This window comes from Calliphora vicina, chromosome 2 (genome assembly GCF_958450345.1).
Source record: "Calliphora vicina chromosome 2, idCalVici1.1, whole genome shotgun sequence".
Classification (NCBI taxonomy): Eukaryota; Metazoa; Arthropoda; class Insecta; order Diptera; family Calliphoridae; genus Calliphora; species Calliphora vicina.
This window is the reverse complement of record NC_088781.1, coordinates 12,680,983-12,706,501: the sequence shown is the minus strand read 5'-3', so window position 1 is coordinate 12,706,501 and position 25,519 is coordinate 12,680,983. Positions and strand designations below refer to the sequence as shown.

Genomic DNA, 25,519 nt, shown 5'->3' with positions numbered 1-25,519 from the left:
ATTTCAGCGGAGTTCAACAATAAACTGATGATTTGGTTAGAAAGGATAGCTGTTTTATAGTAAATTTTAAATGTACCTGTGACCAAATTGTCAACTGCTAAATTTACCTGCATGTATTATGTTTAGCATATGTGGTCATAAATGTGTATGCAGATTAAGCCGCGTTTTTAAGTAGAAACAATTAGTTTTTCCAGCGTTATAAGCTAATCCGCAGGAATTGGATTTTTGAAAACAAAATGCAGCTGTTTCAAGGTTGAAAAACCCTTAAGGTATGTATATTTGTTGGTTTATAATCAAAGGTACCATTTGATTTTTTTTTTTTTTTTGCAAGTTAGACATTTAAATAACAATAAAAATAAACATTTTTACCTAATCAAATTACATTTAAATTAAAATTAAGTGTTTGCTCTACGAATGAATTTCAAAAAGTTTAGCGACTTCGTTTAGGTCATCGTATTTTTTGTTCTGATTTATTATAGTACGTGCCAGTCCTATGCGATTGAAAATATTCCATAACAAAATGCCAACGATTTTTTCATCTTTTAAATAAAATATTACTCCTCGCCCGTAATTGGGTGGCGAATCAGCATCCGTAGCAGGAGTATCTGTGGTATTAATTGTTTTTGTGATTTCCTTCTTCTCTGAATCCACATTCTGGCTATCAGCAAGATTATCAGATCTGTCAGCAGCTTTAGAAGCCAATGAAAAAACGCCTACAGTTGGCAGCGATGAATCGACTAAACCAATACCTTCATAGCCGATTTCTGGTCCCAAATCAGACCAAAACATGCTTTGGTGATTGTATGGCTTCTCTGTAAATAGTAATGGAAGTTATTTTAGCTTTTACAAAAAATTAAGATGCTTTCGGAAACCTACTTTTTCCCACCATATTTTCGCCAGCCAAACGGCCTGAAACAACGGAATGATCGTGATGTTCAACACGTCTTCTACCTAATAGAGGATCATAGAAACAGGAGGCATCTCCAGCAACAAACAAATTACGACGTGCTTCTAATTCAGCATTCACCACAAAGCCACCCAGATTTCCATCCACCTCTAAGCCAGAAAGACTAGCTAAATCCGTATTAGCTTCACATCCCACGCAAACAACCACCTGTTAAACAAAAATTCATACTCTTACATTTGAAGGGATTAAACAGCTGTTGAAATACTTACTATGTCAGACATTATTGTATCTCCTGTACTTAATGTTAATTTTAAAGAAGCATCATCACGCGTTACATTCTTAACACTAGCGTTTGGTAGAACACACACTCCCTGTGATTCCATTCTTTTCATTGTCCATTTGCTTAGATAATCCGGTAACACTTTTGACATATTTGCGTTTTCTGGAAACACTTGGTATATATTGTTACCATTATTCTTTGAATAGTTAGCCAATGTACAGGCTAATTCGCTTCCTAAGAATCCATTACCAATAATGGTAATTTTCTTTTTAGCGTCCACATAACTTTTGAGACGTTCAAAATCGTCCGGTGTACGATACACCATAACTTTGTCTTGAATACTGGGGGGAGCATTTGAAAAAACGGGCAATAATTTAGGGCTGCAACCGGTAGCTATTAAACATTCGTCGTAACCAATTTCATAGCCATCACTTAAAGTGGCTATTTTCTTTGTTGGATCTATTTTCTTTACTCTGAAACCTTGAGCTACAGCAATACCTCCTTTTTCACTTTCATTTAACTTGGAGGGGTCAATAAAAAATTCCTCAGGTTCAAAGTATAAGCTGCGTTCAGCACCTGTCCACTGTTTAAATCTATAATCTTCTGAAAGCGGTGTGTCTTGGGCTGAGTACCATAATTCTTTCGATAGTGGTGGACGCATATAGGGTTTTCGTTGTTCGTCTGTCACCATCAGCACCTATTGGTAATAAAATTTATTAATATTAATCACATACCAAAATAAAATTAAAATTATTTTCTTACCCCCATTAACACGAAGTCTGGTTAGGCCTTAACTAATAGTTATACAGTCGGTTAAAATTATTTTTGTATGAAAACTGTCAGTATAACTATTAGTTAAAACATAACCAGACTTCGTGTTACTGGGGGTTAAGGGTTATTTCTCGATTCAAAAAATTAAAAATTTTTGTTTTATAATCAATATCAGACATGATGTGTACCTTAGCTCTGGCATCATTTGATTTTATAGCACGGAATGCTGAAAACGCTGCTGTTCCACCACCAATTAACAAATATGGCACATGCTTTGGCAGATCTTGAGAACTAGCTGGTTTTGTCTGTGGAATAGGTTGTGATACGTCCTTCTTCGGGGCGTCATCGCCTTTATTGAAATAATAAACCTAAAACATAATTAAATTCACATTAAAAATTCTTAACTCATAAATATAATAAAAACTTACCACTCCTCCAATTCCTAAGGCAGCTGCCAAGGCAAGTAAAATTTTTGTTTTTCCACTGTTATTCCCATCACCATTACTAGTTGAACTATCCGCTAAATTGTTCTTTCCCTCAGTATTTGTAGCTTGCTTTTGTGATTCCAAATTTTTGCCACTTACATTGCAATTAGCAGCTCTTAATACCTCACTGTTATAGGAAATCTTAGGACGACTCTCTTCCTAAAGGGCAATTGTAAAACATCCATATTAAACATAAAATAACATACAACTTTATTTTCATTATAGTTACCTTTTGAAATGAACTGTTGTGTGCACAACGCTTTGTAACTATAAAAAAAAACAATACTGATTAAAATATAATTCATAATTTGTTTCATAAATGAAAATATTAACCAAATTTCACATAACCTCAATGCATAATCATGAAGTATCAATCCACCACTCACCTGCATAATCTTGAAATGTTACCGGCGTTTGCCTCCGGTTGGCTAATAGAAATGCTCGTCTGCACAACTGCAAATTTATCCCTCTAACACTACAAATGCTCATTTTATATAAATTGTGTTTTGTTTTAAAAAAAATTAATAAATAAATAGCAGTCTTTTTTATGACAATATTCTCGAAGTGTTTCGCTTTTGCATTTTATTCTGTCTGTCAGATGTCTACTAATCACTGGGAAATGATAACATAATACATATGTTCAAAACAGAGATGGTAAAGTCGATTTTAGTGAAACTATTTTTTGGTTTATTTCAATGTGAAAATCTGTGATATTCTTTGAATTATTATAATTAATTATAAATCTAATATTACAAAATGAGCACTAGCTACACTGGCTATCGGCTTCTATGAATTATTACAAATAAATTATAATAAAAATGAACTTAAGACGAATTAAAATTTACTTTCAAATTATATAAAATAAAAAGTTCGAATAATTACCAAAAATCTATATATAAAAAATAGTTTTATGAGCTTAAAAAACAAAATCAATATAATTTTTAAAGCCCAACAAATATGTTTATTAATAAATCAGTAAAATTTCTTTAGTAATAAAGTTTTTGTAAAAATCGATATCCAATATATTTAAAGAACTGTCACATTGTCTAGAAAATTGCGAATGAATAGTGTTTTTTTTTACAAATATCTGAATTTCAAACAATAACATTTGCCATATTATTGGCAGATGAATCTTGGAAAGGTTTTTACTTGTCAATTATTCGAGTTCTATTTTAAACGAGAAAATGTTCATAATTTTTTTATTAATCGAATTAATTTTTAAATTTTTTACGATTATTCTAACGAATAACGAGAAAAAATTATTATTAGTTAAAATATTTATAATACTTTGTTAACAATGAATAAAAATGCTAAATCATTACTATAATTATAAATTATAGCATTTTAATTATATAAAGTCTCAATACAGTAAAACCTTGATAATCCGGATAATTGATTGCAGACCCTAATCCGAATTATCAAATTATCCGGACTAACGAATTAAAATTAAAAACATTGTTATTGTATTAAAAATGCTTTTAAAATACATATATAATGATATATTATATTTATGTATCATTACATTTAAAAATAATATTTATAGCATCTATGTACATTTTATAAAAAAAAGTATTAACATCTTTCAATTCCACAAATCATTAAAATAACTATAAAAATATTAAAGCTATTTATTTTGCTTGGTAAAATAGTCATTCAATTTTGTTTGTCGAGAACTCTTCAAACTTGGGGTCCGGATTAACGCCGTCCGGATTAACAAGGTTTTACTGTATACCAATATGGAATAAAATTAAAAAATGGAAATATATTTTTTCCTCGTTATAAAAACCCTAGTTTTTACCATGATAAAAATATAGAAGGTAGTTTCAATCAAAATTTTTTTTTTCAAATAAGGTTTTTTGAAGTTTCCTTATTTTGTGAGCATTATAAAAAGCGTTGCCACATTCCTAAAAATGATTTTTATTTTAGAGAAATTTTTTACAAAAAATGTGTAATTTATAATTTAGTATTTAAATAAAAATGTATTAAGTATGTTGTGTTGGAAGTTAATGATTCAATTCCTAACATTCGCTATATAATTTGGGCTACCTGACAAAGAATTTTCATTAAATTTAAAAAAAAAATAATTTAAACGTTCCAAAAGGCTTAAAAAACTGGTGTTCGGTTTGTATAATCCACCCTCTGACAAGTTTTACATACATCCAGCCACTGTTGTCGTTTGTTAGGTAATGTAGGGACTTTATAAAAATTTACATTTGAATTTTTGCAAAAATATTTGGTATTTTCGCAGTTGGGGAAAATGCAACTCATGTTTGTTAAATCTTAAAATAATGTTCACAAATTAGCTTTGAAATATTTGAAAATGAAAATCTTACCTTTGATCCCAATTTGATAGTAAATATTTTTTATAATTTTTTAATATTCTTCAAATTAATGAAAATTATGTATTAATTTTTTCACAAACTTCAAAGAATATATGGGAAAATTTTTAATTAATATGGTATTACTATTTTAACGAAAACGTCAAAATCCTTAAGCATGTCATACGTAGAATTTTAAAAAATAAAGAGAGAATGAAACTACCTTCTATTTTTCTACTATGGTTTTTACCAAGGCGAATTAACAAGGTGAGTGCGTCCCGGCAACAAATACAACAAGGCAAAAACAACAGGCATTTTGTTTTTGTTCAAATGTAGACAATATGTCAAAATCAAGGCGAATTAAAATATAAACAAAATAAAAGCGAATTAAAATTTTAGTTTGAAGTCGTTTGTTTTGATTCGGTACAATTGGTTCTGCATTGGGCAGAAGATAACGATTGCGGCCCGACGTTATAATTTGCTTGGATGAAAAATGGTCAATGCAAATCCGTGCATTTGGTGTGAATTGCATTTTACAAATTTCACCACATTTTGACCGCCTCTTCTCATCCTTGGGAACATTAAAAAATGTCCCATTTCCCCGTTCCACTTTTTTTTTACATAGCCAGCAGCTGCGCATTTTTTATTTAAATTGTTAAATTGCACTTTTAAATATTAAATTTATTTATTTTCACAAAATTTCACAAATTATTTTTTTTAATTTTTAATTTTCACAGCAATTTTTTAAATGTTAAATATCAGAAAATATTTGTTTATTTTTTTAAATTACAATACTCGCTTGCTTTTTTTAAAATAAAAAATGTAAACATAAACAAAGTTTGACATATAGTCTACATTAAATTACGGCGAATTTAGAATCAGCTGATTTTATGCACTCACCTTGTTAATACGCCTTGGTTTTTACCTTGTAAATGATAAACTCTTTTATTGAGGGTATTTTCATTTCAAAAAAATGGAAAATTACACTGTGATTTTTTTACACTTTTACACAACAAACACAAGAAAAAAATCCCAAAAAAAATTGTTTTTTTTGGAATTTGGTTCATGTTTTTTCTGTGTAAAAGTGTAAAAAAATAATAGTGTAATTTCCCCTTTTTATTATATTAACGATATTTATTACATTCAAAACCATAGATTACAATCAAATATGAAAAAATCAACACTGTGTTACAATCTAATTTCAATGTCCTCCTTCAAACAGTCAAATAAGGTTGTATTATCTGTTTCATTGTTACCATATCCTTGCTGGTTTAATAATATGTTTGTATAATATACTAACTCCGAAATGTTTGACCAATGGTTTCATAATGTTTTTATGTTTATTGCATAGATATGGAATTGTTGTGGTCTGAACCATTATATTGGAATTGAATTACAGTATAATTATTAGCATGAGTTTTAACAATGTATATTCTTAGATTTTAATGTGTAGAATTGGATTCAGTCAAAAAACGAAAAACTTAAAAAGTGGAATTATTGCGTTTTGTTATGAACCTCCTCAATTAACTAAATTTTTTAAAACCAAAATAAGTTTTTAATACATACTTAATTATTATATTTAAATACTAGATGCTTTCCAAAAAATTTATTTTCATTTATTGAAAAGAGCTGCCGGTTTCTCTAAATGCGAACGAACATTTTCTTTCGTATTTTATATTGAAAGCAACAAAAAAATTTAAAATTTATTTGTTGTTTTTCAATTTAAAATACGAAAGAAAACGTTCGTTCGCATTTAGAGAAACAGACAGGAGGTTTTTTCTAATGTAAATGAAGTTCTAAACATTAGCGATTCTGATATTAATTAAAATGAATTTTTCAAATATTGATCAAATTATCTTTATTTTTAATTTTATTAACTTAGTTCAAATAATATAAATGTATATTTAGTTTCTATTTCAAATAAGCCGGTCAATATATTTTTTTATTTATTTATTTATTATTTTATGACACTTAAAAAGTGGGTGGGGTGGAGAGGTAAAAGTTAACAGGTAGTTTATTTTAATATTATGGTTAAAAGGTTTTTACCTTAACAGGCGGTTAATTTTTTTATTATTCAAAGTAGTCATATGCTAAAAATTGAAAACCCTTAGTCTTGAGTTACAAAACATTTATTTTGATTGACTCAAATTTTTGATTTTGCAAAAAAGGTAAACATTTTTTTTCGAAAGATTCAAGAAATAGCTATTTAAATAATTTTTAACAAATTTGTCTAAGACCGATCTTGTTGAAAAATTGTATTGGTACAAATTTCATTCCGGCCGGAAGACATCAATTTCAAAAGTTGTGTGACTTGAACAAATATTTGAATTTATTTGATCGACTAGCTTTTAAGTGCGATAGTGCCAAAACAAATGGACCTAGGGGTGTGAAATTTAGTATTACTGTTTTTAGTTGCTCAAAAATGTTTGGAAAAATCGGTACAACATACATATATGGACAAAGATATGTGGAAATACTCATCAGTGAATTTTCTAATAATAAAAATATAATTATGTATATGTATGTATGTAAGTTTGAAAATATGTTTAAGTTAAAAACAAAATGTTAGTCAAGTTGTAGACCGTATGTTTTCGTGCTAAATATGTAGGAAGTAGGTTTTTGTTTAGTCTTTTGTGACAACAAATCTCTCGAAATCCGAAAATAACGGACATTTTAGTGAAAGGATAAAACTACGAGTATCTGAAGGAATGCAATATGGCAAATGTTTTTTAGTACTCAGACCAGGATTTATGAGCGAAATAATATTTTCTAGGTGATAATAAATTCTTCTTAAAACCTATCTTTGAAAAAAACTCAAAGTAAAACTAAACTAAACGCAATATTCTAAACTATAGAATAATACATAATTTATGTTATAAACTTTACAAATTCATTTTTATATGCAAATTGTCATTTAAATTATTTGCTAGAACGTGGTAATATTGATGTCTAGTTTTTTAATTACATTCCACAATTCCAAAAACAGTTTTCTTATCAAATGAAATCCTATTTGTATTTTACAATATTTTGTATAAAATGCTAAACATTTTTTGCCAATACTATAGTAAAAAATATCCAGTAACTTTATTTTAGAGAGTAAAAATAAATTACTCTCAATCTGAAAAATTGCAAAAAAAAAGTACGCGAACAACAATTTGTAAAAATAAGTTGTATTTTATTATAAATCAATTCAAAATGTTTGTATTGTGTTATTTTACATCTTTTCTTTGCAAACTTGTAAATTGTATTAATTTTCAACTTTTTAGTTTTGATTATATTTGCAACCATATGTTTTAAACATATTTATATGTTGATATTTTTTACTGGACAAAAAATGTCCAGTAAAAAATATCATGTTCTCTATCTACGAACTGCCACTTTTAACACTCTCTTGCTCTCTCGTTACAAGTTTTTAAAAGTAAACGAACGGAATCCCGTTCGTTTTATCTTTTGATGCTGCTAACTTTAAAACAAATATTTTTTAAAATTGTATTTAAAAACAAGACAACAACTTTTCAGGACACACGAAACATTACACGATTGAACAAATCCTCAGTAATCAGTCAAATATTGTTAAATAATAATAACAAGAAATGTCATATTGTTGGGTAATTAAAATATTGTCATTAAACGGTGATTAAGCATGGCTTTAAATGAACATGTAAAAATGCCTTTTTCAATATAATCTACATACTCATAAGTACTTACATAAGTATCTATAAAAGTTTTATAAACTAACATTTAAAAATCAATTAAAACTAATTTCTACTGCGAAGTATGAAATCAATAAATTTTTTAGGCTGCACAATAAATAAGGGATTAGAAATTTCTGATTTTATTTAAAAAACAAAAATAAATAAATAAAAAACAAACAAACTGAACTATTTGATAGTTAGTTGAATTTTGCCCCTGGAATCTCTGTAGAGAATGAGCTTTGTTTGTTGTCGTTTGTAATCGGGTAGATTTTCATGCAAGTGATTAAGTGATAAAGAAACGTAAACATATAGACTAAGGCACGGGATGGATGTCTGCTTTCAATTTACATGTGTAAATGTTTTTATACATATGTACGAGAACGTATCTATCACGAAATGTTATAAAAACTGCAACGTGATAAGCGCGTGTTATTTTTAGAAATTATTTTTATAAAACTAAAAAACAATTAAATATTTATATGTATATATGTATGTTAGTGATAATAATTAATTTTCTCGCAAATCGTTTAATGTTAAATAGATTTGCAGAAATCGAAAAATATTTAAAAAGTTACAAAAATTTCTAATTAGAGCTCAAAATATTCGTTTAACTAGTTTTAGATTCTTGTAAGAGTTTTGAGATGTGCTCCAATCATGATTGCTTAAAATACCGTTTTAGCTCGACTTCTGCAACCTTCTTAAAGTTATATCATTATTTCAGCACATGTACAACAGATTCGTTGTCAATCCAAGATTCTATTGTATCCAAAGTTTCGAAAGAACTAAATAAATTTACAAAATCAAATTAAATTTATCCTCTTAACAATTCCATTAAGCCATTCAGCACGAATTAATTCGTTGTCTTAATTCCAAATGTATTGAATTCATTTCATTACGAATATATTATTTATAGAATTAATTCCTTATTGAATCATTCGAGTTTTCTTTAATTCAAATCTGTTACAAAATATATTAATAAGTGAATGATTAACATTTTCTTAAAATCACATCTATTACAATTAGGCCTTTTTCAATTCATTTTGTAAAGGATTGAAAACAAATTGAATGATGAAATAGGAACTAGCTTAAACCCCAGCAATAAATTGCAGTGAATTAATAAATAATATTTAAATTGGGAATTTAGCACATTAAAAAACTAAAAAATAAATTTTGTATTCCCAAAAATAACATTTATTTTAACAAAATCTTTTTGATTATAATTAACAAAATTATGAATTTAGACATTAAAAGTTTGAATGAATTTTATTATGAATTAATTCAACGATTAATGTAGTCAATTGAAATAAATGCTAATAAAATAAATTTTATTTAAATAAATGCCTTTAAATGAAGCTAATTACATTTTTACAAAGCATTGATTATAAGTATCCATCGATTTTTGCAAAATCATTGGGTATTCAATCGATTAACCGTTAATCGGTTAATTTTGGACGGTTAACTGTTCGAATAATTTAAAATTGCCGATTTTCAAATAACAAATAAACCGATTAATTTGTATCGATTAACCGAAATTCCTTTTTTTTTGCACTTTAACATATTTTTTGTACATATTTTTCCGTTTCAATTCAAATACAAATTAAAATTACATATTTTTCGATCATCTAAGAATCATGTTTAGTGAGTATAACAACTGACATATTTAATTTATATGTATTTGAAACTTTTTTTGTATTTACATGTATAGACGAAACTTTTTTTGAAACGAGTCATTTATCACAACTTAACGAAACTATTAAAAGTAAAAGGACTCCAATGGTATACAAATGCTTAGAAAATACTAAAAAAAAGAAATGAGATATTGAATATTCTTATTGAATGTATTTAAAAGAGTAATAAAAATAAAATTGTGGTAAAAATATATTTTTATCAAAAAAGGGTCCTATCTGGCCAGATCATCACAGAGAAGCTGTACTAAACGCAACTGATCCGTTTGAAGCGAGCATTGGCCTCAAAAGATGAACAGCTCTTTTGGCTCGGAATCCATATGTTGCCAAAAAGATGGGAAAAGGTCATAGCTAACAATGACCAATACTTTGAATAAATTTATAGTGTATAAATGTTTTTAAATAAAAGCTAAAATTTGAAAAAAAAAGTCCCGCGTTTTTAAGTTTTACACCCAGTAATTATTAAGATGCTTAACATATTTAGGGAAAATAATGACAGTAATACTGATTTAAATTTATTTATAAACATTTTGATTTATTTGAAAATTTGTCGTGGTTTTTGGATTAATTTATAAAGAGAATGAAAAAGTCTGCGTAATTGCTAAATTAAAAATAAATGAATTAATTAAATAGTGTTTTTAACTTATTGTGACATATTTTATTAAAAGTCAAATCTAAACAAATGCTTGAATATTGTAATAAAAAATGTTGTGTTTCACCTGTAAACTTTTAAATTTGCAGTTACATGGTTTTGTTTGTAAACTGATGATACACAATCGAACATGTGTAGTTAACATTTTAACTATATTCACATTGAGATAGTTCCACTACTACGTTCTTGTGTTATGAAAAATGAAGTAAGTAAAAGAATGAAATAACTATGATTATTGGCGGTCATAACAAGGTGAATAATTCTAAACACCTTAAGACCTTTTGATAACAAATGTAAACAAAATACAAACAATTGCTATCTATTGGTAGAAAGTCATAATGCAAGAATACATCGTATATTTTTGTAAATTTAATAATTCACAAAAATATTTTGCACATTTTGCTGGCCATTTACCAAACCTAAACAAACATCGTGTATATACCATACACTTGAGTAGAGGTATAATAAATTCAAAGGGATTGATATTGATACTGTGCAGTGCACAGTGGTATATTTGCACATTTTGTGACAACATTTTATTGCAATACTTAAGAATAGCGATATCGCCAATAAAAACTTGAAAGTTCAGAACAATGCATTAATAATTTACGAAATCTGTTTGTAATTTTTTGAGTCATGGAAATATAACCGTATACGGACACCACTACGTGATAAAAGACGAATAAAAGACCTCGGTGTTATTTTTGCAAAAAAGTGATCATTTTCTCAGGCTCATATCTTGCAAACAGTTCTGAATTTTAATTTACTCTCTGAGCCAAAGTTGCAGCCCTTGTCATAAAGAACAAAAATATATAAAATCAAAAAACTTCATCTTCAAGATCAAAATCGCAAAAAAATTTTAAAAATTGATTTAAATATTTTATAACATAAAAATAGTTTTATAAATTATTAGCTTTGTTCTAGTTTTTGCCAGTTTTAGAGATAATTGTACCTGTAATCATAATTACATTATATATGGTTATTTTTCTGATTAATTATTTGTACTGAAACAGATTAATTGTTTTTTTATTTATTTGTTTTTATTATTATCAATAACATAGCCTATAGGTCATAATCGGTCACAAATTTATACTTTAATGTTTTGGAAAACTACATAAATGTTTTTTTAAATAAAATTATTACTGACGTCATTTAGAAAATCCAACAAGTTGTATTTGAAATTAAGGATCGAAATCAAATTTAATTATATCTCTTAACCATTTCGTTAATAAATTAATTACGAGTTAATCCATTCTACTTCAAATGTATTTAATTCAATCCTTTAAGAATTAATTCTTTATAAAATCAATTCCTTATTGAATCATTCAAATTTTATTTATTTCAAATCCATTATAAAATGTATTTAGTGATTAAATTTTTCTTCAATTCAAATCTAAATTTGAATTTAGATTTGAATACATTTTGGAAATGATTAAAAGCAAAATAACAAAACTGAAAATACTTTTATTCAATATGTATTAGATTTGAATCGACGAAAATGTAACCATTCAAAGGTTAAAGGAATTCTCTTATGAATTAATTCAACGATGAAGGAATTCTATTTAAATAAAAGCTAAAGAATTAAATGATATTTTTTAATTCTGAATTAGGATTTTATTGAATTAAGCTCAAAATTAAATTAATTAATTTGAAGCTCTGGAGAAGATACAGTTTTTCATAAATTAAATGGAAAAATTTAGAAGATATTGAGGAAGAAAAAACCATTCAAAGGTTATAGGAATTCACTTATGAATGAATTCAACGATGAATGGCCTTTAAATGAAGCTAAATAATTAGATATTTTTTAATTCCGAATTAAGATTTTATTTTTATTTTATTTCAATTAAGCTCAAATTGAATTAATTAATTCGAAGCTTTGAAGAAGATACAATTTGTTCATAAATTAAAAGGAAATATGTGACAGATATTGAGAAAGAAAGAAAGGGATAAAATTAAGAAAAAGTATCGAAAAATGTCAGCAATTAATCAAATTATTTAGCTTAATTCAAAATAATATTATTATTTATTATTTAATTCAAAATATTTAATTTGAATAGAATTAATTCATTGTTATGATCAAAAATTATAAATTTTTTTGTTAATTTAAATCTAATTAAAATTTAATGAAAATTTTTGTCTTCAATTCAATACTTTTGATTTAATTAAGATTAAGCCCATGAGTTAATGCATAATGAGTTATTTAATGGAATGGTTAAGAGATAAAATTCAATTTGATTTTGAAAATTTAAGTAAGAATTAATTATTTCGAACCATTATACCATTATGATCCACTAATAAATTTAGTGTAATAACTCCAGGACACTTTTGCATTATAATAAGCGAGGTCTGTACATCAATAGAATTAATTTTGCAATATTTAGGGCAAAAATAATTATGTGCACATATTTCGTCCTTATAAAGAGTGAGTCAGAAAAAACTTATACACACTATTCCAAAATGGACATCGAAAAAAAAGTACGTGAAAAAATAATTAAAACTTTCCAAAAAAAAAAAATAGCAAAAGTTCTTAAGGTTCATAGTTACACTGTTTAAAAAGCCATTAAACAGTATAAGGACGACTTGAAAATTGAAAGAAAACCTGAATCAGGAAGAAAAAAGGTCTAACAGATATTGGTAAGGCAAAAGAAGTCGAACATCACTGGATTTGTTGACAATCAAATGATTCAATTAGCTATATTTAAAATGGATTTCAAACTAAACCTATGAAGCTCAGAAGTCTAATAATTGATTAAAAAATAAGGACGACAAATTATATTTTGCGATTTCTATAAAAATCATATTTTTAGAATGTCTTTAAAAAAAATTGTTCTTCCTTATTATACCCTTCACCTTCGTGAGAGGTATATATGACTTTGTCATTCCGTTTGTAATTTCTACATTTTTCATTTCCGACTCCCTTATAGATAGCGGAGTCGATTAAGCTATGTCCGTCTGTCTGTTGAAATCAATTTTCAGAAGACACCAGATATCTTCGGGATCCAAATCTTCAATAATTCTGTCAGACATGAAAATCGGTCCACAAATGGCTGAGGAAAAAACCAGGACAACCTCGATTTTTGACCTATATCTGGATATAGACAATATTGATATCCAATGATAGATATTTCAAAGACCTTTGCAATGACGTATATATAAAACCATAGTAAGTTGGACCTACAATGGGTTAAAATCGGAAAAAATATTTTTTAACCCGATTTTTTTTTCACCAAAAGTTTTTTTTCGCTAAATATTTAAAAAAAATTGAAAAAAAAACAAAAATAAAATTTTATAATTTAAAAAAAAATTTTAAAATTTAAAAAAAACAATTCGAAAAAATTTTTTCTCTAAAAAATTTAAAAAAAACTTTAACCCGATTTTTTTTCACCAAAAGTTTTTTTCGCTAAATATTAAAAAAAATTTAAAAAACAAAAATAAAATTTTTTAAATTTAAAAAAAACAATTCGAAAACATTTTTTTTCGAAAAAATTAAAAAAACAACTTTGGAAAAAAATAAATTTAGTTTGCCTAAAAATTTAAATTAATTTTTATTTTGAAGTATAATTTGGTGAAGGGTATATAAGATTCGGTACAGCCGAATATAGCTCTCTTAATTGTTTTTGATTCAGACTGCTGAACTTTTTATTTGATAACCATTAAAGATCAAATAAATTCATTATATATAATTTTTGAAAGTTTTGTAATTTTAAAGTCAATTTAATAGGACCGATCCAGAAAAATTGAGTGCTACTGCTATGCTCTCCACTTTCACGTATATATAGTTTTTATACTTTTTTATATTAAAATTGTTACTAGGTGTAATCTGTCATAGAAATACTGTAAATAAGCAGTAAATTAAAACTGATTATTACTGATCGCAGCTTCCTGAAAGTTTCAAAGAGAGTTTCAAGACCTGGCGTTAATATGTTTTATACAACAATACATATTTCGAAATATTGAATAAGCTAAACTGAATCATACTGCTTTCAAATCAGAATATGTTTTGCTGGGTATGTAGCTCTCATTATCTCAGAAGTGCAATTTAGGAAGAGGTAAATTGCGGAGCATGAATGCTTTCATTGTTTTTTTATGTTTTTCATAAGGCATGCCGGCAAAAAGATTTATATATAGAATAGGAGAGAGTTCCACAGATGTTTGAATTGAATTTATAGATTTGTCTGTTTATTATTTTTTTTTTTTTTTGGATTTTTTTGTTTTGAATGATAGAACATTGAACTTAAAATAACCGTTTAAATGAAAAATACAATACATTATCATTAGCAACCGCATTGTACAAGCATGTTGGAATATATAGCAGCAACGAATTTAATGAACCCTACAATTAAACTTCACCCTACATACTACATGTCTTGTATTTGATTTTTGATTTAATGACTTTAACACGCCAAATATTGAGTATGTTTATTTTGAAATTATTTTACTTATACAACAAACGATAATTGCAAAAATAGAATAATATTAAACAAATAATTTAATCCAGCCAGTTGGTTGGTGTGTTTATGCATGTGCATCAGAAGAAGAAGAAAGGAAATTTAAAAATGTTGGAATTTTTGTTTATTTGTTTGTGCAAAACTAATCATGATTTCTTTTATTACAGCAAAGATAAGAATGTAGTTTTGGTTTTGTATACACCGGCGGCGAGTGGTTGGATTACTTGTGATCCTATTGTTTTTCTCATCTGTTCGAGCTTTAGTTTTTAACTGATAAGACAACAAACGAATACGTTAATGATCGATGCATTAAACTGCAGCCGACCGTAATGAGCGATAATAAGCTGCCGTTTTGGCACTACACTAGGTTACTTGCCCACTGCAATTTTCATTCAGAACGCTTTTGGTTGCGATCGAATACTGATCTGAATATATATTTTGTAGAACTTGTTGTAATACGGAAGAAACTATTGAAAAAGTGTTAAACGTGTTTAATTTCTTTGTTATTCGTTCACAAACAAAAAGGATTCATCAAAATATAAAAAAAAACTTTCAGGTTTTTCATATTGATATCATGAACTGTTAACTGCTGTGATTGATTCAACTGAAACCAATAAATAGATAAGTAAATTAATAAGAGAGACAGAGTGCTATTAGTGTTTTAAGCAACGTATAGGTGGTACATTTGCTCAAAATGGCAGATCCGGAAATCATTATTACCAATAGCTCAGAGCCAACAACTAAGGCTAGCCTGATCGTGGTATCAAATCGTTTACCATTCATCTTGGTGAGGAACCCTATAACAGGAAAATTGGAACGTAAAGCCAGGTACGAATTAAAGTTTTTTACCAGTTTTAAGTGGGTTAAATTGTATTTGTGGTGGTTATTTGTACATGTATATAATTTATATGTATTAGATTGTAGATGTCACTGACATTGGGTCCATTGTCGTTGTGTCCTCGTAATAAAAATAATAATAATAATAACATGTTTACATGTATAAATATAGTATATGTATATGATGAAAACACTCATACATGTTTATTAAACGGTAATGACGATTTGAAATCTCAATTGTAATTCTTATCAAAGTTGATTCTTAGTGAATTTTAATTAATTTGACATATTTGTGTGCCTACGTAGATTTTATTCTATTTTTTCTTTATTGTTTGTGTGCCTGTCTGTATCATTAATATTTATCACTTTTTAGAAACAATATTAGGTAACGTATTATAACTACATACTATATGTAGTGGGTTAGTTACAACAAAAAGTTATTGGAAATTTGAATTTGAAAATAATTGCATCATTTGATATTGTAATTTATATTAAAATAATAATATTTATAGAATTAATATTCTCGTTGTTAATAGTTATTGAATTCCACACAAATTAAAATAAGCAAACATGTAAGGGTATAATATTCGGCTGGGCCGAATCTTATTTACCCACCACCTACATATCGATGGCTTAATATAGAAAAATCGTATCTCGTTTTTTTTCTTCAAAATCTTGTTTTTTACATATTCTGGTAGACAAAACTCAAGTACACCTCCCTTAACAAATTCAGTTTCCTATGTTGACGAATAACATATTTACAATAATTAAAACAAACAACTTTTCTAAAAATATTTTTTGATACATATGTATATTACTAATTTTTAGTTGTTAGTTTTGGCTTTCACTTTCAGATTTTATTCAGTTTTTTCCTTCTCCTGTAAAGTAACTAAAAGTTGAGATACGACCTTTCTATATTAAGCCATAGATTTTTGTGAATTTTTTATATAAACATTTATCTGGTTTTATTACTAGAAAATATCAGTGGTAAATTTCACATTGTTTCATGTATTTAAAAGAATTATTACGAAGTTAAACATTAACCCCCATATTCATAAACAAATTTAAATTTAAACAATTGGGGGATTCAAACGGTCTGCTATTAGGTCGTATTGTCATAATGTCCTAATATATTATTTTAATTTAAACTAACAAACAAAAAATATTTTATGACAAAACAATAAACATATGTAGTTCAAAAAGTCTTATTATTTTAGAACTTTTTTTGTTTGAAACACAACAAAAATGTGTTTAAACTAAAATAATATTTTAGGACAATATGACAATAATAGCAGACCGTTTGAATTCCCCAAATGCAAAATTTCCTTACAAAATTTGATTTTAAAACGTTGTTTAAATTTAAAAATTGTTTATGAATAAGGCCTTAAACTTTTGAGGATATTCTTTGAAAATGATTAATGATTTTTGGTTTAATCTAAAATTAAACAAGTAAGAGACCCTTCACCAAATTATACTTCAAAATACAAATTTTAAATAGTTTTTCCAAAGTTGTTTTTTTTTAATTTTTTGGAAAAAAGTTTTTTTCGAATTGTTATTTAAATAATTTTTTTTTTAAAATATTTTTTTTTTTGGTGAAAAAAAATTCGGATTAAAAAATATTTTTTCCGATTTTGACCCATTGTAGGTCCAACTTACTATGGCCATATATACCGCGTTGCAAAGGTCTTTGAAATATCTATCATTAGATATCCATATTGTCTATATTAATGACTTAGTAATCCAGATATAGGTCAAAAATCGAGGTTGTCCTGGTTATTTTCTCATATCTCAGCCATTTGTGGACCGATTTTGCTAATTTTAAATAGCAAACTTCTCGAAATGTCTGACAGAATTATTGACGATTTGGATCCCGAAGATATCTGGGGTTTTCAGAAAATTGATTTCAATAGACGGACATGGCTTAATCGACTCCGCTATCTATAAGGATCCAGAATAAATATACTTTATAGGGTCGGAAAATTATATTGTTAAAATCACAAACGGAATGACAAAATTATATATACCCTTCCCACGAAGGTGAAGGGTATAAAAATTCCCGGAAATGAATCTATTTTTTTTTTTTAATTTTCTGATAATGGAAAAAGTCCGCGAAACTAGGAACCCAAATACAACTCAATACAAACTGTAACTCCATTTTCTATCAATATACAATGGACTCCTTGTAGAATTTTACAAACTAATTTTGTAATAATAACAATTCCGTCCGAAATTATGTTGGTTTTCGGATTTTTAATAATAAATATTTGAATAATAACACTGTGCTACACTCAAAAATAACTTGATAAATGGCCTAGTGAAGGTTGTAGGTCTAGGTGAGTGTATTGCAATACCGGTTTTAAAAGTACCAATATACACTCAAATTTCTAAGATATCGGGAAAAGTATATTTTTTTGGACGCGCAAATTTAAACTTTTGGAACTCAGTCATCATTTAATTTTATATGTTCAACGACATTTAAAAGGTACGAACGAGATCTTTCCAAGTATAAAGACCCCTATCACACTAGACATTTTAGTTGCGCAAGTTTCTTGTGTTTATAGATGCCAGAGTTAATGTCGGATTAAGGAGAAGAAAATTTTACATGCGGATTAAACTGCCTAGTGTGAAAGGGGTCAAACACTTTCACTGTTCTATTAATATAAATATGTAGAGAATTTTCCAATAATATCAACAATTTTTATTTATTATAATTGACCTTTTGAACTATGTTTATTAATATAGAAAGATTCTATTTTTTTTGTCATAAAATAACACTTTTTTGTTTGAAGCACAACAACAATTTGTTTAAACTATCATAATATATTAGGACATTGTGACTTATTAGCAGACCGTTTGAATCTCCCAAATATATTCAGCCCAATCATGAATAAAAAATCCGTGGGAATTTTTTCCCTTTTTTAACACTGAATTTGAATAGGAAAAATGGGAAAAACTCACGCGGATATTTTATTCATGATTGGGCTGATTATTTATTGTATTATTCATACAAATGGTTTAAAAAGTTTATTTTACCAAATAGTTATAAAAAGTTTTGTTTTTCTATATAAAACTGGTTGATAATAAACTATTATGAATCCTTACCTAAGCCCATAAATACCTCGTAAAGGCCATAAACCGTATATGTTTATCAGCTCATTAAACAAATGTAAAAATTTAATATGAATATTTATTTACACAATTCTCGTATCATTACATTAGATTTTAAAAACGTAAACGACTTCGTAGACTTTTTCTTTTTTCAAAACATCGTTGAAATATAAACAAAACACAAAATTTCCTGCCTATTATCATTCGTTACGGTCAAACGAAAGTCGTTGCAAAAAAATAGGGAACGACGTATTGTTTTTTAAAATTTGAAAATAAAAATATGATTCTATTATTAATTATAATCATCTAATGCAAGCAAAAAAAATTCTGATACAGATTACTTTTGAAAACAATAAGTGTTCGAATGTTTTCACCACTTTCGACGACGAATTAGGGATCCCTATTTCCCTGGAAAAAAAATCTATTTATTCCGGCAATTGTTTAATACTAAATTAAAACAAAAACCAGTAAAAATTTTAAAATACATAAATCGTTAAAATTGAATAACAAAACTTATTAATATATTTAAGTGGTCGGACTAAGTAAAATCTGGACAACAAATGAAGAAAAATGTATATAAACAAAATTAAACTGTTGTTATTGTCATTATTTCTCAAAAACTGAGAATCTTTAGAAATTCTAATGTTAAACATTTAAATAATTCCTTTAAGAACTTAAAATTTTAATTTGTATTTAAATTTGATTACATTATTCTGTTTTTATCACACATAGTATTTAGTTTTGCTTGTGATAATTGATTTTTTGCTAATCAAATAATTTAGTCTAAATTTCTGTTGTGGTAACCAACTTCTCTGGTTATCGTTTTTCGTAACGATATACTTATGTACTACCAATTAATATATTTTTTGTATGAAAACTGTTTGCAAATCGTCACTATAAAAAATAACCAGAGACTGAGAAAATGGGACTTAACATTTTAAATTTGTATACTTTTTAAATATAAATATTTCAATCAATTCGGATTGGATTAGATTTGCTGTAAGTTTTTAATTCTGAATTAAAATTTTGATGAACTATGCCAATATTAAAATAATTAATTCGAAGGTTCGAAAGACTTTTTTCTTAATTCAATTTTCAAAGTCAAATTAAATTGTATTACGGGATTTACACGATGACTTTTTTTGTGACTTTAAGTCATGATTTTATGAGTTTGTTGGCAAGAGGGGTGGAGTAAAAACAAATTCAATTAAAAAGTCATGGTATGATGACATTCATTCATTCATTTCCTTAAAGAATTCGTTACGAATTAATTCATATGCTTAATTCCTTAGAACTTCAAAATACAAAACCAAGACAAATTGAATGAAGAAAACATACATTTATTCAATTTGGATTAGATTTTAATTAACAAAAATTTAATAGTTTAAAGGTTACATATTTTGTTATGAACAAATTCTATTCAAACAATTGCTTTCGAATGCAGCTAAAGAATTCGTTTTGTTGGGAATAGTTTTATAGAATGAATTGCTGACATTTTAAATTAAATCGAATTCAATATTATCCCTTGACCATTCATTTAAAGAATCATTACGAATTAATTCTTAGGCTTAATTCCATAGAATTTCATTCTTTATAGAATTAATTCCAAATTGAATCTTTCAAGTTTTCTTTAATTCAAATAAATATTTTATTTTTTAAATATACAAAAAATAAAGTTCTTCAAGGACAAATAATAAAAAAAAACCTAAGTCTCTTGTCAAAAACCTATCTCTTGCAACAACAAAATACATGCTAGTCAATGCATTTTGTTGTTGTATCAGACATATGATTTGTTGTATTTTTTGTTTGACAATTCGGAGTGTCTCGTCTCTATGTATAATTCTCTATGGCTTTTACGTTCTCCTGAAAAATATGAAAATTCCACTTAAGTTGTTTTGTCAAAAGTCCACAGATATATAAGAAATTGCGTTGAAATTCTATTAAGTCTTAAAATTAGAAAATAATTGATTTTATTTAAAAATGACTGTAAATAATTTTTATTTTATAGTGCTGGAGGTCTGGTTACAGCTGTGTGTCCTGTAGTTATACGTGGTAAGGGTTTATGGGTTGGTTGGTCTGGAATTCACTTGGACAATCCTGATGAGCCTATACCAGAATCAAATCCAACTGATCAAACTCCTACAGCTGGACTTAAATCAGATCAGGTGGGTTAATAATTTTATTTTTATTTTCATAAAGAAATTTGTTTTACCATTACTACTGTTAATAAATTATCTGCCCAATTCTACATTTTGAGCGAAATATTAATATAATCTTTTTTAATGAAAATAATTTCAAAAAAATTCAAAAAATACACTCAGTTTTCCCAATTTTTTTCGGTATGTAGAAGTAATATTTCAAATTTGTTTTCTTTCCTTGCAGGTCGTTTCTGTAAATATTGATCCGAAAATATTTGACAGTTATTACAATGGTTGTTGTAATAAAATCTTCTGGCCCTTGTTCCACTCAATGCCTGGAAGAGCGACATTCGGCGCCGATCATTGGAACGATTACATTACCGTCAACAAACATTTTGCTGTTCGTACTATTGAAGCATTAGAAAAATGTCTAAGTAATAATAATGGCAGTGAGAAAAACCCTCCCATTGTATGGATTCACGATTATCATCTGATGTTAGCGGCCAATTGGGTACGTGAACGAGCTGAAGAATTGAATTTACCATGTCGTTTGGCTTTCTTTTTACACATTCCCTTTCCGCCATGGGATATTTTCCGTTTATTCCCCTGGTCAGATGAAATTTTACAAGGCATGTTGGGTTGTGACTTGGTGGGCTTCCACATACAAGATTATTGTTTGAATTTCGTCGATTGCTGTCAGCGTAATTTGGGTTGTCGTGTCGATCGTAATAATTTGTTGGTAGAACATGGCGGTCGTACGGTTAGGGTCAGACCCTTGCCTATTGGCATACCATATGAGCGATTTGTGAATTTAGCTAAAAAGGCACCAAGTGTTTTAAAGTCTATTGAAGATCAGCAGACAATTCTTGGAGTTGATCGTTTAGACTACACCAAAGGTTTGGTGCATAGACTAATGGCGTTCGAAGTACTTTTGGAAAAATATCCTCAGCATAAAGAGCACGTGTCTCTGCTACAAATCTCTGTACCTTCACGTACAGATGTCAAAGAATATAGAGAATTGAAAGAGGAAGTAGACCAATTGGTGGGACGCATTAATGGACGATTCACAACTGCTAATTGGGCTCCTATAAGATACATTTATGACTATGTCGGCCAAGATGAATTGGCTGCATTGTACCGCGATGCTGCTGTGTGTTTAGTAACGCCTTTGAGAGATGGTATGAATTTAGTGGCCAAAGAATTTGTAGCTTGTCAAATGAATCCAGTTCCCGGCGTCTTAATAATTTCACCTTTTGCCGGAGCTGGAGAAATGATGCACGAAGCTTTATTGAGCAATCCTTATGAAGTCCATGAAGCCGCCGAGGTTATACACAGAGCTCTTACAATGCCCGAAGATGAAAGAATATTACGTATGAGTCGCTTAAGACGTCGCGAAGCGGAATGTGATGTCAATCATTGGATGCGCTGCTTCTTAAAAGCAATGGGAACATTGGAGATGGATGATGTGGGTACAACCACAATGCAGCCTGTTACCGTGGACGATTTTGATGACTATTTGTTAAAGTAAGTAGTTGTAAAGTGCTAGATTATGAATTTGGAGTTTTTATATTGTTGATTTTCAGATATATTGGCTACAATCACAAATTGGCTTTACTCTTGGACTACGATGGCACATTAGCACCAATAGCTCCTCATCCCGATCTGGCTACTTTGTCGCCAGAGATTAAAAATGTACTCTTTAAGCTATCAAATCACTCGGATGTATATGTTGCTATTATTTCTGGTCGCAATGTGGACAATGTTAAAAAGATGGTTGGAATTGAAGGAATAACATATGCAGGCAATCATGGTCTGGAAATTTTGCATCCAGACGGTAGCAGATTTGTACATCCCATGCCCATTGAATTCGAAGACAAAGTTAGTCTTCTGTTGAAAGCCCTTCAAGATACGGTATGTATGAGTAGTGTTATTTAATTCCAAAAAGGCTGTTTTAAAAGTTTAGATTATTTTAAAATTATTTATCAGGTTTGCCGGGATGGAGCATGGGTTGAAAATAAGGGTGCTTTACTAACATTCCATTATCGTGAGACACCCACAAAACTTAGACCTGCCATGATAGAAAAGGCCCGCAGTCTTATGGAAAAATATGGATTTAAGCCAACCGAAGCTCATTGTGCTTTAGAGGCACGCCCCCCTGTACAATGGAATAAAGGTCGTGCCTCTATTTATATTCTACGTACATCTTTTGGTGTGGACTGGAGTGAGCGAATAAAGATTATTTACGTTGGTGATGATTTGACAGACGAAGATGCTATGGTTGCATTAAAAGGTATGGCCCGAACATTCCGTGTCACTTCTTCGGATATTGTAAAAACGGCTGCCGATCATCGTTTACCCTCAACGGATTCTGTTTATACCATGCTTAAGTGGGTGGAACGTCATTTTATGGGACGCAAAGCTAGAGCAAATTCCTTAACTTATCGCAATCCCAAGGGTGATGGTGTACGCTCTCAAATGTCATTGGAAATGTCGTCGAAATCAAATACACTCGATGTGGAACATGTTTAAATACGATCCAATCAAATATGTATACTATAACATTATAATATTTTGTACCTTAGTCTACTCATACAATATTCAACAAAAATATATATAATGACGTGTTTGAGTAAATAAAATTTATATATGATGTACTATAGATTTAAGAAAATTTAAATTTAAAACCAAAATACTATGCACCCTATATGCAATTATATTTTCATTTCAAATTTAATATGTAGAAATTGATATTCTCTAGGCATATTTAATTATATATGCATATTATTGTTTAAGTTTTTTTTAGTTGAAAATATGTATCAATTTACACGGGTTACACTGTTTGTATTGCGCAAAAAATTTTAAGTCAAATTAATTCCAATAAATAAGTAAATAAAATGGAAACCTGTTAATGAATTTATAGATTTGATGGGGGTTTGTGGGGTTTAAATGAAACCCGTTTTTAACTGTCTTCCGATGATTATTCCGATGGATATACAAATTATTCTATAGACTGTATAGAATAATATATCATTACATATTAAATTGTGTAGTTGAGAAAAGTGAGGTAAAGTACAAAATAAATCTGTTTTGTAACTAAACAGGGTTACAAATGAATAAAAAAAAACAAGTAATAGTACTATATTCGGCTGTGCCGAATCTTGTATACCCTTCTTCAATGTTTAAGATAAAGATTAAAATAAATTTTATTGAAAAAACTATCGATGAAAACATAGTTTTTTTTAATTTTTTCCCTAAATTGTCCCACTGTAGATCTGAATTGCTAAACCATGATGTATCCGAATTATCTGATGAAGGAGTAGATTCGTCTAAGATTCATCCCTGATAGCTCATCCAAGCATGATAGAAATGGCATTCCACGGATGAGTTCCCTCAGGTTTGTCTGAGCCGGTCATTGACAGAATAGGTGAGACACAGTCTCCTCCTCTTCTTCATTATGACAGCTTCTGCCGTAGTCCTTGTACCGTAGGCCCAGTCTTCTAGCATGTGTTCCAATTAAACTGTGTCCTGTAATAAAGGAAACAATTAGCTTTATTTGCTCACTACGGAATTCCATAAGTAGATTCTTCCTGCTTACATCATATACGGCCAAGTCGACCTCGTTGTAACACAGGCAGGTTCATTAGTCCACCAGTTTTGTGCAGTCTCATATAGTTTATGCTGTACAGCCAACATGCATTTCACAAGGAAAATACCAGAAAAGCGGTAGATCGCCTCCTCATTCATCATCGCAACCCTTTTGCAAATAACTCGAGATATAGGTCAATACTCGAGATATAGGTCAAAATATGACAAAACAAATCGAGGTAGATGTGGTTTTTTGCTTATATCTCAGCCAATTATAGGCCGATTTCTCCTATTTAGCAACCGAACCTGAACTATACGTGATATATTCATGTATCAATCATATTTGTACATTATTAAAATACAGACGGACATCGCTATATCGACTACGATATGTATAATGTACAGAATGACTTTACTTAATACTCTTGATAAAGATTACACACAAATTGTAAAAATTTTGTTAAAAATTATTTTGTTTTATTAGAAATATCATGGCCAAAAATCGATTATAAAAGAAGTTAAATCTATTAACTAAATCGATGGAAGAAGCTTAGCTAAGTTAGTACCAGAGCTTCAAATTAATTCTGATTTTCGGTTAATTCACTAAAAT

At 28.4% G+C, this 25,519-nt stretch overlaps 2 protein-coding genes across 2 annotated transcripts; one reads left to right on the top strand and one right to left on the bottom strand.

The window, feature by feature from the left end:
- Positions 1-245: 245 nt before the first annotated feature.
- AIF (Apoptosis inducing factor) lies at positions 246-3,030 on the bottom strand. The gene is made up of 7 exons (XM_065501524.1): positions 2,830-3,030; positions 2,673-2,710; positions 2,387-2,602; positions 2,147-2,326; positions 1,177-1,884; positions 877-1,114; positions 246-812 (listed from the first exon to the last, which is right to left on the bottom strand). Exons 1-7 carry the CDS (start codon positions 2,930-2,932, stop codon positions 409-411), a joined length of 1,887 nt encoding a protein of 628 aa, XP_065357596.1. The 5' UTR covers positions 2,933-3,030; the 3' UTR covers positions 246-408.
- A 12,424-nt stretch (positions 3,031-15,454) lies between these two features.
- On the top strand, positions 15,455-24,225 carry Tps1 (Trehalose-6-phosphate synthase 1). Its single transcript, XM_065499729.1, has 5 exons — positions 15,455-16,069; positions 21,195-21,351; positions 21,569-22,848; positions 22,908-23,235; positions 23,311-24,225. The coding sequence occupies exons 1-5, from the start codon at positions 15,936-15,938 to the stop codon at positions 23,851-23,853; spliced, it is 2,442 nt and encodes an 813-aa protein (XP_065355801.1). The 5' UTR covers positions 15,455-15,935; the 3' UTR covers positions 23,854-24,225.
- The last annotated feature ends 1,294 nt before the right edge of the window (positions 24,226-25,519 follow it).

Coding starts and splice junctions, on each gene's coding strand:
- Tps1 (XM_065499729.1), top strand. CDS start 15,936: ATGGCAGATCCGGAAATCATTATTACCAATAGCTCAGAGCCAACAACT. Junction 21,352..21,568: donor CTGGACTTAAATCAGATCAG/GTGGGTTAATAA, acceptor CTTTCCTTGCAG/GTCGTTTCTGTAAATATTGA. Junction 22,849..22,907: donor TTTGATGACTATTTGTTAAA/GTAAGTAGTTGT, acceptor GTTGATTTTCAG/ATATATTGGCTACAATCACA.
- AIF (XM_065501524.1), bottom strand. CDS start 2,932: ATGAGCATTTGTAGTGTTAGAGGGATAAATTTGCAGTTGTGCAGACGA. Junction 2,603..2,672: donor ACAACAGTTCATTTCAAAAG/GTAACTATAATG, acceptor ATTGCCCTTTAG/GAAGAGAGTCGTCCTAAGAT. Junction 1,115..1,176: donor ATACAATAATGTCTGACATA/GTAAGTATTTCA, acceptor TTTGTTTAACAG/GTGGTTGTTTGCGTGGGATG.